Source organism: Physeter macrocephalus, chromosome 11, assembly GCF_002837175.3.
Source record: "Physeter macrocephalus isolate SW-GA chromosome 11, ASM283717v5, whole genome shotgun sequence".
Taxonomy (NCBI): domain Eukaryota; kingdom Metazoa; phylum Chordata; class Mammalia; order Artiodactyla; family Physeteridae; genus Physeter; species Physeter macrocephalus.
In genome coordinates, this window is record NC_041224.1 from 20967295 (window position 1) to 20977349 (window position 10055).

General features: G+C 35.1%; 1 protein-coding gene across 1 annotated transcript in view; it reads right to left on the reverse strand.

Annotated features, from left to right (window-relative positions):
• The window catches only part of MALRD1 (MAM and LDL receptor class A domain containing 1), a 653641-nt gene that overhangs the window by 445659 nt on the left and 197927 nt on the right, over positions 1-10055 (reverse strand). Inside the window, exon 19 of the mRNA XM_024129703.1 lies at positions 6050-6137. Within this exon, the coding sequence (XP_023985471.1) occupies positions 6050-6137 (88 nt within the window). The remainder of the gene's footprint in view (positions 1-6049; positions 6138-10055) is intronic.

The following is a 10055-nucleotide window of genomic DNA, read 5'->3' on the forward strand; positions in this document are numbered from 1 at the left end:
ACTGAGCCTGTGCGTCCGGAGCCTGTGCTCCGCAACGGGAGAGGCCACAACAGTGAGAGGCCCGCGTACCACAAAAAAAAAAACAAAAAACAAAACAACAAAAAAAATCTAAAAGTCTACTTGAGGTTTAAACATAATCAATCTTCAGAAAAATAAAAAATTTGAAATATCTACAGCACCGGGAGAAAAGCATTTCCTATTTTTCCTATTGCACTTAACATAATAACCTGGAGTTATAACCACAAACTGAAACGACTATATTTAGCATAATCGTACTAAAGTGTCTGTGCTAGGTCTACTTCCTAGGATAGTAGGTTTTACTGAAACATAGCTACTCTTTGGATATGATTTATTAACAATTGTGACACAGCTCTTTGCCTCATATTATGCATTGCCTCTTTTATTTTCTTTCTCCAGTAGCAAATCAGCTCTTTTTTGAAATATTTTTGCTCTACTACATGGATTCAATAAAATTTTCCAGGTAGCACAAGATATTTTCCATATTTAAAGACATTCTACTATCTTTGAAAGTGACTAAAAATAGACTTAACTAGCAGTTGGACAATTTTCAAGCTAAAATTTAAGTATTTCAACAGCCTTCTCCATCTTTGGTATTTAGCATTTCCTTCAATTAAAAGATGACAAAATTTTAAAGTTTTAAATTTAAAATAGGTTAAATCAGTTATTTGTCGAATTTTATTTTCTAGAATCTTATTGGGTTGGCCAAAAAGTTCGTTTAGGTTTTTCATAAGATCTTATAAATAAAATACTAAGTTGCATGGACCATAGGCTTTGGGCAAAATATTTCCCTAGGTATATGTTAATCACTTTATGACACTACACCAAAGACACTAAAACCAGAATATTTTAGATTACAATCACTGAGTCTCAAATTTCTTCATTTTTGCCTTGAAGTCTTTTACTGAACTGCAAATATTTCCAACATTTCTAAAATTTTCTTCAGAGTCTGTATTTCCTTTTGAAAAATATGGATAAAAGAGGACCTCAAAGCAAAATGCTTTCATTTAATTTACTATCCTGAGAAAAATGTAATGGATACACCAAACAGCTTAGTATTAGAAGGTAAAAAGCTGCAGGTGGTATCTGGAAAATGAACGCAAAAGAACTCACACATTTTGCCACTGAAACAAGCATTATTCTTTGCAGAAGGAAGGGAGACTTGATCAAGCACAAATAAAGCTGGCGAGATATTGAGGTGAAGGAGGAGGGATGTCAAAAATTCAATCAACTCAGCCAGTTTAGCAATAATAACAACAAAAATCCTTCGGTGGGTAGGGGAAGAACATCATAAAAATTGTTAAGCATTCTCTAAAGAGTCATCATATTTCTCAATTTTAAGGTATCATCAGTTGCAAGATATGCCACTGACTTAGTAACAATTTTCCTGGGAAAAGCAAAACACTAATACCTTGGATAGTGATACTCATTCTAATAATTAGTAGTTCTAGTAACTAATAAATCTAATATGCATGCTGAATTCTAAAATTTTAACTTTGATGAAAAGTGCGTAGGTATTTTTTTTCTGTTTGCAAACAGTGTGTTGTGAAGCTATGTCATCACAGATTTATTTTTCCAAATAACCCAGCTGTCTCACCAATAATCTTGGACACAAGAAAGAAAACTCCTGTTGCATGTGTTCTGCTAAAAGAAACACACTCCTTGCTTTTCTGATGGAAGAAATAATGCAAAACAGATACTTCCTTTGGGATAATATTTTAAAATCTGAATGTCTGGCAACAATTTTTCCTAAATCTACTCTGAAGGTCTAATTCAAGGTGAAGGGAAAGCTATTTAACTTTGCCATTATTCCGCATCATTATCTACTCTGGGAACAGACAACATCATCACACACTGATGCAAAGAATCACAGGATTCTATTGCATGGTTAAGATTGTCTACTTTCCCTAGAAATGTAATTAATCTTGCATAAACAGCTGTTTCTCTATTTTCCTCCTGAATTAGATTTAAAGTGATAATCTATATCATCAAAGTATTGAAACAAAGGAGATACGATCCATAATTGAGAATGGATTTGAAAATTGTTAGAAACAACTAGAAGTTAGAAAATGAGAGACACTTGACCTAGAGGAGCAAGTAATGATGGTCTAGGACAAAGTGAAAAGAAACTAAGTTTATGGCATAAAAACTATTGAGGAAAATTAATAAAAGTTTGCAGTTAAGAAGCTCAGTCATTCGAGTCAACAGTGTTTTGAACCAAGGTCATGACAGAGGTAATGGAAAAAGTAGAACAGATGTGAGAAATATTTTGGAGTTTAAGGGGAAACGTAAAAGTTTAAGGGGAAAGCCAAAGACGACTATGGTATTTCAATCCTGGGTTCCTCGAGGATACTGAGGTCATCAAAAGGAACAAGGGAGACGTAGGGGAAAGAGAAGTTGATTTTGAGGAAATAGGTAAAAATGAAATAATCTACTCCTTTTTAGTCACTTTTAGTATAAAATAAAATTACAAGTTACAAACCTGCTCTTTGGACATGAGGTCAATAGTTTGTGTTTTTTTAGTTTTTTATTTGTTTTGTTTTGTTAATCAAGGAGGAAACATGCTGTAGATAATGCTTATATTGAAAGCAAATCAATGTCTGTAAGTGAACCTACGCGGAGTGATCCAACCTCAGCTAACATTATGTCATGACAAAACACTGACTGATAATCAAGAGCAATATTTCTATTAAAAACCTAATTTTTATTTTTGTTTTCATCTTATGGTAAGATCCCATCAGCTTCCTTTATGAAACCTATGGCTTCAGCAGGCTTTGTGGTTTCTGCCCAGAGTTTCTTTTGCTATGAAGCCAACATGAAAACCACACAGTTCAGTCTTTAATATTCCATATTTTTCTTCTAAAACTTAAAGCAGAAAATTGGGACTAACGGTGTGTAACTGATATTTCACATCTCTGCCCTTGTTTCTGGCAGCTCTTTTCCCTCTACCTTGGAAACATCAGCCACAGAATGCATGTAGCAGGATAATTAAAGCAGCAACAGTAGCAACAATGACTTGTGTTCCCTTTCTGTATTCTTTTTTGTTCCCCTCTGCCACTGGGGTCACAGCCATTCTCCCCAAGCAAAGAGTGGGAGGCGATTTGGCCCTGAAATCAGACCCCTTAGGTGAAAAATCTCATTCCTACCCTCAATTGTGCATTCTTACCCAGGTCACTGATGCTCTTTAAGTTTAGTTTTTCACACCCATAAAATGGAAATTGCTTTCTCTTCCTTGGGTGGTTAATGTATTTGATGAACAATATAATAATAGTGATAAACATTATGATCCAAAGAAGCAGACATTGTACTCTGCCACTTTATAGCTAGATAGCCTTGGGCTGGTTATCTCCATCTCAGTTTGCTCCATAAAATTGGGATAACAAAGGCATCCATCCTATTCAACATTCAAGATCTCTTCACCTGTGATGGACCAGGCACTATTTTATACTCTTAAAAGAAAATAGGATTATATGAGATGATACACAGTGATAGATGGTATTAATGTAACCATTTATCAGCTCCCTCCCTTGTAAGGACTTTCTGTATTCTCTGCCCCTGTCAAGCTCCCTGTGTGCGGCAAATATTTCCCTGCGCCATTGTTGGGCTTGATCACTTGACTTGCTCTGACCAATGGAAGTGAATACACATGACGCCCTAATAAAAGCTTTAAGTATGCTTTCTTTTTCCAACCCTCTGACTTGAAAACAGAATGTGTCAGACAGGGACTTGGTCCATCAGCCTGGGTCGCATATAGACAGGACCCACAGAACAGAGATACATAGATTGGAACTACATAGAATTATACAGAGCTATGAACAAGAATTACATGTGTTTGCTGTTATTATTCTACACCAAACCACACACTTAAGAGTAAGAAATAAATGCTTGTGGTTGCAAGCCACTGAGATTTGACTGTCAACAGAAGCTGACATATAACATAGTGTCTTACATATAGAAGTAATTAACATTTTAACAATAATAATAATAAACTAAAATATATAAACACTTTAAAAGATATAAACATCTCTCCACCTATCCACCCACCTATCCAATAGATGTTTACTGAGTATTACTATGTGTCAGATACTGTTTATGCTACTGAAGGTATGGCAGTGATCAGATAAAATCCCTGCTCTCATGTCACTAACATTATTATGGCAGAAATAAAATTTGACTATAAGGGGATATGTGTTGTGGAGAAAACACAGGGGAAGGAGACAGAAAATGTCAGGTAAGGAGATAAGAAGAGGTGTGTGTGTGTGTGTGTGTGTGTGTGTGTGTGTGTGAGAGAGAGAGAGAGAGAGAGAGAGAGAGAGAGAGAGAGAGAGAGAAGGTTTCACTAGAGAAAATTTCCAGCAGAGATCAGAAAGAAGTAAGGGGGTGAAGGGGATATCTGGGGGAAGTACATTCCAGGAAGAGAGAACAGCAGGTATAAAAGCCCTGAGGCATAAATGGGTTGGAGTGCTCAAGGACCAGCCAAGAGGTCTTGTAGTTGAGAAACATCAATTAGAGGCACATTGGTAGAAGGTAAAGTCAGAGCCGTATGAGAGGGCCTGTCATTTATTCCTTGGAAGGTATTGGAAGAAGTTTGGCTTTTGTTCTGAATGAGATGGGATGTCATAGGAAGACTCATGATAGGGTAACATGAGCTTATGTAAGTTTGAAAAGGATCATTCTGGCTGCTGTTTTGAGAAGAGATTATGTGGTTCAAGGGTGGAAGCAGACAGATCATTTATAAAGCAACCACAATAATCTGTACAGAGAGGACAGTGGCTTGGACCAAGGGGAGAGTATCGAGAGCAATGAGAAGCAGTAGACTCCGGATATATGTGAAGGTCGTGGCTGATCAGATTTGTTGATGAAGAAGAAGCAACTGGAGATAAACTGTCATTTACTGAGACAGGGAGGTGTGCAAGAATGGTCGGATTGAGGAAGCAATGGGTCATCAAGAATTTACTTTTAGACACTGAGGGATAAAGGTAAACTTGTTGAATTCTGATTTCCTTCTGCTGGCTTTCCAGAGAGGGGTTTGGCTTTCTGCAGAGTTTCATAGGAACCACTGCACAGAGAATGGTAATTAATCCTGCCAGAATGATGAGGTGGAGAACCAGAGGTGTGACATTAGCTACAGCAGAAAGAACTGGAATCCAGCCCTCTGATTATGTCTGGGGAGAGGCTGGTACTCCTCTGACCAATAATGCTACACTGTGAATGGACCAGGGCTGCAGGTTAAGTTTTCAGCACATGAAAGTGCTCTCCACATGGATTATTGTGATTGATTTTTAAATCATCCAGCCTCTGATCACTCTAGGAAGGAGACTGTGCTTTCCCTTGTCATGCAATTAAAGAGTCTACAACCTCAGTCCCTGGAGTTTGAATTTCAGCCCTTTTAGATCACTATGCACTGCCTAGAATGAGTTTCCCCTGGGGTGTGTTTGTTTTAGGTTATTTTCCCTAGTTATCTTTGAGATGCCTAGTACATCTAAGTTTGGATGTTGAGTAGGTGGTTAGTATCTAAGTCAGGAGTTCAGGGGAAAGGTTGAGGATGGAAATATAAATCTGGAAGATATGTATTAGATTTTTAATGGAAAGAAGTCTATAACTTGGAAAGGAAATGGCTGGCAACAATCCTCAGGAATATTTAAAGTGCAGCCCGAGAGTAAAACATCACTGAAGGTAGCTGAGAGGTTATTAAAGTCTCCAAAACAATGTGATTACAAGGCAACCAATTTTGTTCTTATAACCCCCCAAATATGATGGGATTACAGTTTAACTTCAGACAATTTCCTAATATTTTGCATATGATAAGACACAAACACAACTGATTCAAACCTCTTTACTATGTTTGCAAAGATTTTAGACTAATTACTAGAAAAGATTCACAACCTTTTCCAGGGTTAATATATTAGTAGAATAGAGTAGAACTGGGAGTATTTTTGAATATTTCTGGAAATGAAATATTCATTTCCTTGGCAGTCTTTTCAAGTAAACAGGTTTGAAAAAACTCATATACTAAAATATCCTTCCTTACCAGGGTAGAGAGTGCAGTCCATAAATGACAAATCATCAATTGCAATGTCTCCAGTGAAGCCATCTCCCACTGAAGCTTCCACTGAAATCTAAGAATATAAGAAATTTGTTAATACTGTGAAGGAAATTAATTTCTGGAAACTCATGGTTGAAAAGGGATTCAGATTTTACCTAAAGAAAACTCTCTTCTGAACGATTAAACACATACTTTGCAAAAGTCTCCATAAGTAGGTATCTTGTCTCTACCTGAATACTTCCCGTAATAGGAAGCTCCACACCTTACTGGGCCCATTAAATCCATGAAGCCCATTCTGTTTCTGGTGAGTATTGATTTTTTTGAAATTTCAGTATATCAGATTGATATCTACTTCCTTTTAACTTTCAACCATTAATTCTAGACTGGTCCTGCTTTCTTCTGAGCCTTTAAGTATCTGAAGGCAAATTACTGAAGTTTTTCCCACCGTTGCCCCAGTAGTTCAGCTGTTTCCAAGGTTAAACCTCTTCATCCTTCAAGAAACCAAATTCGTTGCCAGAGGTACTCTCTAAAATGCACATTTTGAAGAGCTTTAAAATTTTTCTCCCATCGACCTTATTCTGTAACATTTTATGGAACTGGCTAATCGTTATTAGATCTTCAGAACCTCATTAATCACAGTGAACTCAGATGACATCGGTGCTGTTACAGGAGCTGCAGTTCCACTGAAACTCCAGTAAAATGTGAAATACTGACAAACCACTATAGTATATGGCAGATTGTGATTAGGGCTGAGATTTACTATAATAGAATTAATCATGATGAATTATTTTAATACTCATGCAAATATGTTGCATACTTACTAGGAATCCTGCTATAATTTAATAATGAAGAACATTAAGCCAACTCAAACTTAAAAAACACATTCCTTTTTTCCACTATTATATGAATATATGTTTCTGTTTCATTTTTCCTCACAAATGCTATATGTGGAATTTGAAATTTTATTTCATTTTCAAATTCTATCCTCCATTAAAAGTTGTTTCATACATTATTTATTCCTAATTAAAGAAGATAATTAAAAGGTCAAATTACTGACCTTAAGCCTCTTGACATCTTCCACCAACTTTCTAGGTTTTCTTGAGAATTACTAGAATTTCCTCCTTTATTTGTCACTGAGGAAATGACTCAATTTGGAAAAGGTTTATTCATTTAATTAATGGGCAAATATAGTTCACCTAATACTGCCTGGGGAACAGGCAGTCTCCTACTGCTTTAAAATGGGTCACTGCAAATATAAAATGCACCCTTTTTTTCACCACCAGCATGATTAAAAGAAATATTATAAGCAGAGAAAACAAAAACACAAAAAGAATACTCAGTACAAAATCATACAAATATTCTAATAAACAAAAATCCAGCAGTCAGAATTTGGCAGAACATACTGTAATAAAATATCTTCTGTTTTATAGGATAAAAAAGACTGCAGTTGGGTGAATAGGGAAAAGGTGTAAGCAAGGACTGATTAATAACTAATACACTAATTAATTACAAATATATTCTTTGGATCAATATTTGTCTATCCCAATACAACACAGGACATGGTAATAAAAAGCTCAGAAGATGCAAGAAAAAGGAAAAACTAGGATAAATAAAAATAAACACTACCAACGTGACTACACTGCTCATGATTATCTTAGTTTATTCATGAGAAGGGATAGAAAATTGATATAACAGAATCTCAAGTCAATGAAAAGCATACCTGTACATATAAATATCTGTAAGCTAACTTTAGGGATATATACACATACATAGCTCCATTTGAGTGTGTAGGTGGACTTAACTGTCCCAAAGCATTCCTTTTGTTGTCTTTATATGGTCACAAGTTAAAGAATTGTCCATTTGTGAAAGTTACAAATTTTCTCATTTATGGTCTACACCAGGTGAGCAGCATTTCTGAGTGGATGTTTTCTACACAAGGAGTATTTGTATTGGAGTTTACTTCATATTACATGATAAGCATTTTGATATTGCTTCTACTAGCATACATTGCCAAAGGGAAGACACAGAAATAATCCAAGGCAGTGACAGTTGGGTCTTGCTCTAAGACACAATTTAATCACAATTTTTTTACCAAAATAACTTCAATTTTCTAGTCTCTAAATGGTAGCATTCTTAAGAGTGAACAATAATTTCAAGCTGAGATACTAAAAAATGTCAATTTGCATATATAACTGCAATCTCAGCCTATTTTGAATATTTAATTCAGCCAGCCATTAAAAAAAAAGCGTACCTAATAACAAATCACATTTTGAGAAAAAGTTATGAATGCTGAAGTTCAATTTTACTTCTGTCCTGTATTTAATTTAGTCTTGCAAAAAGTTTTGCAAATTACCCTAAGAAACTAGTCACAAAAAAGAGCAAACCCAAGTGTGTCTATTCTGGAAAATCCACTTTCACTTTTGGTGTTTTTCCAATAAATGGAAGGGTATTAAAACACTAATGTTGTATGTGTGAGGCAGTATTGCCACATTAGACATTAGGGAAGCCAAATTTTACTCTTAAGTTTCATTAGCACCTTACTGAATGACTTAAAGGGCAATTGAAAATTCCTGTTTGGTCTGAATGACCTGCACTATCTGCAGAGGCCAATTCTACTTACATTAGAACTATTACTGCCGTGGAAATTTTCTAAAGTAATCCAGCTATTCTAAGTTGTTCTTCTCATGGGCTGTTGCATGCTCCAAATAAAGATGGAGTGGCCTTGTCAACTACCTTGGAAATTTCAGTTCTAATATAACCAAAGACTCTAATATTAATAAGGCTCTAAAGACTTGTCTTAACAGATTTTTTCCTATATTTAGGAAACTTTGAATTATTCATCAAAATATTTAAATGATATGAAAACTATTATCATACATATGTAAGACAGAATTTAATCATAATTTTTACCAAGATATCTTTGATTTCCTAACATATATATAATTAACACACATATATATACACTTATAAATAAAATAGTCTCTATTAACTCATAAGAAAGAAAAATGGAATTGACTCAGCCTACCACCTAGTTTAACCAACCTGCGTTTGGAAAAAAATATGAAATTCCAGCATAAGATACCAATTTTTAATATAACGCATCTTCAGAAAGACTTGAAAGAAAGGAATTGTTGGTTAAAATTTATAAAAAGTATGTATCCTATGTGGAGCAACTGGAACTCCAATGCTTTCCTAATGGGAATCCAAAATGGTACATCCACTTTGGAAAATGGTTTGGCAGAGATAAACCCATGCACTTATGGTCAATTAATCTATGACAAAAGAGGTAAGAATAGACAATGGAGAAAAGACAGTTTCTTCAATAAGTGGTTCTGAGAAAACTGGAGAGCTACATATAAAAGAATGAAATCACAACATTCTCTAACTCCCTATATAAACTCAAAATGGATTAAAGACCTAAATCCAAGACCAGAAACCATAAAACTCCTAGAGGAAAATATAGGCAGAACACTCTTCGACAAAAAATCGTAGCAATATTTTTTTTGGATCTGTCTCTTAAAACAAAGACAATAAAAAATAAATAAATGGGACCTAATTAAACTTAAAAGCTTTTGACAGCAAAGGAAACCACTGACAAATTGAAAATGTCAGAATGGCTATCATCAAAAAGAACACAAATAACAAATGTTGGTGAGGACATAGTGAAAAGGGAACCCTCCTACACTGTTGGTGGGAAAGTAAATTGGTGCAGTCACTGTGGAAAACAGTATGGAGGTTTCTCAAAAAACTAAAAATAGAACTACCATATGACCCAGCAATTCCACTCCGGTGTATATATCTAAAAAAAAAAGGAAAATATAGGCAGAACACTCTTCTACAAAAAATCGTAGCAATATTTTTTTTGGATCTGTCTCTTAAAACAAAGACAATAAAAAATAAATAAATGGGACCTAATTAAACTTAAAAGCTTTTGACAGCAAAGGAAACCACTGACAAATTGAAAAGACAACCTACTGAATGGGAGAAAATA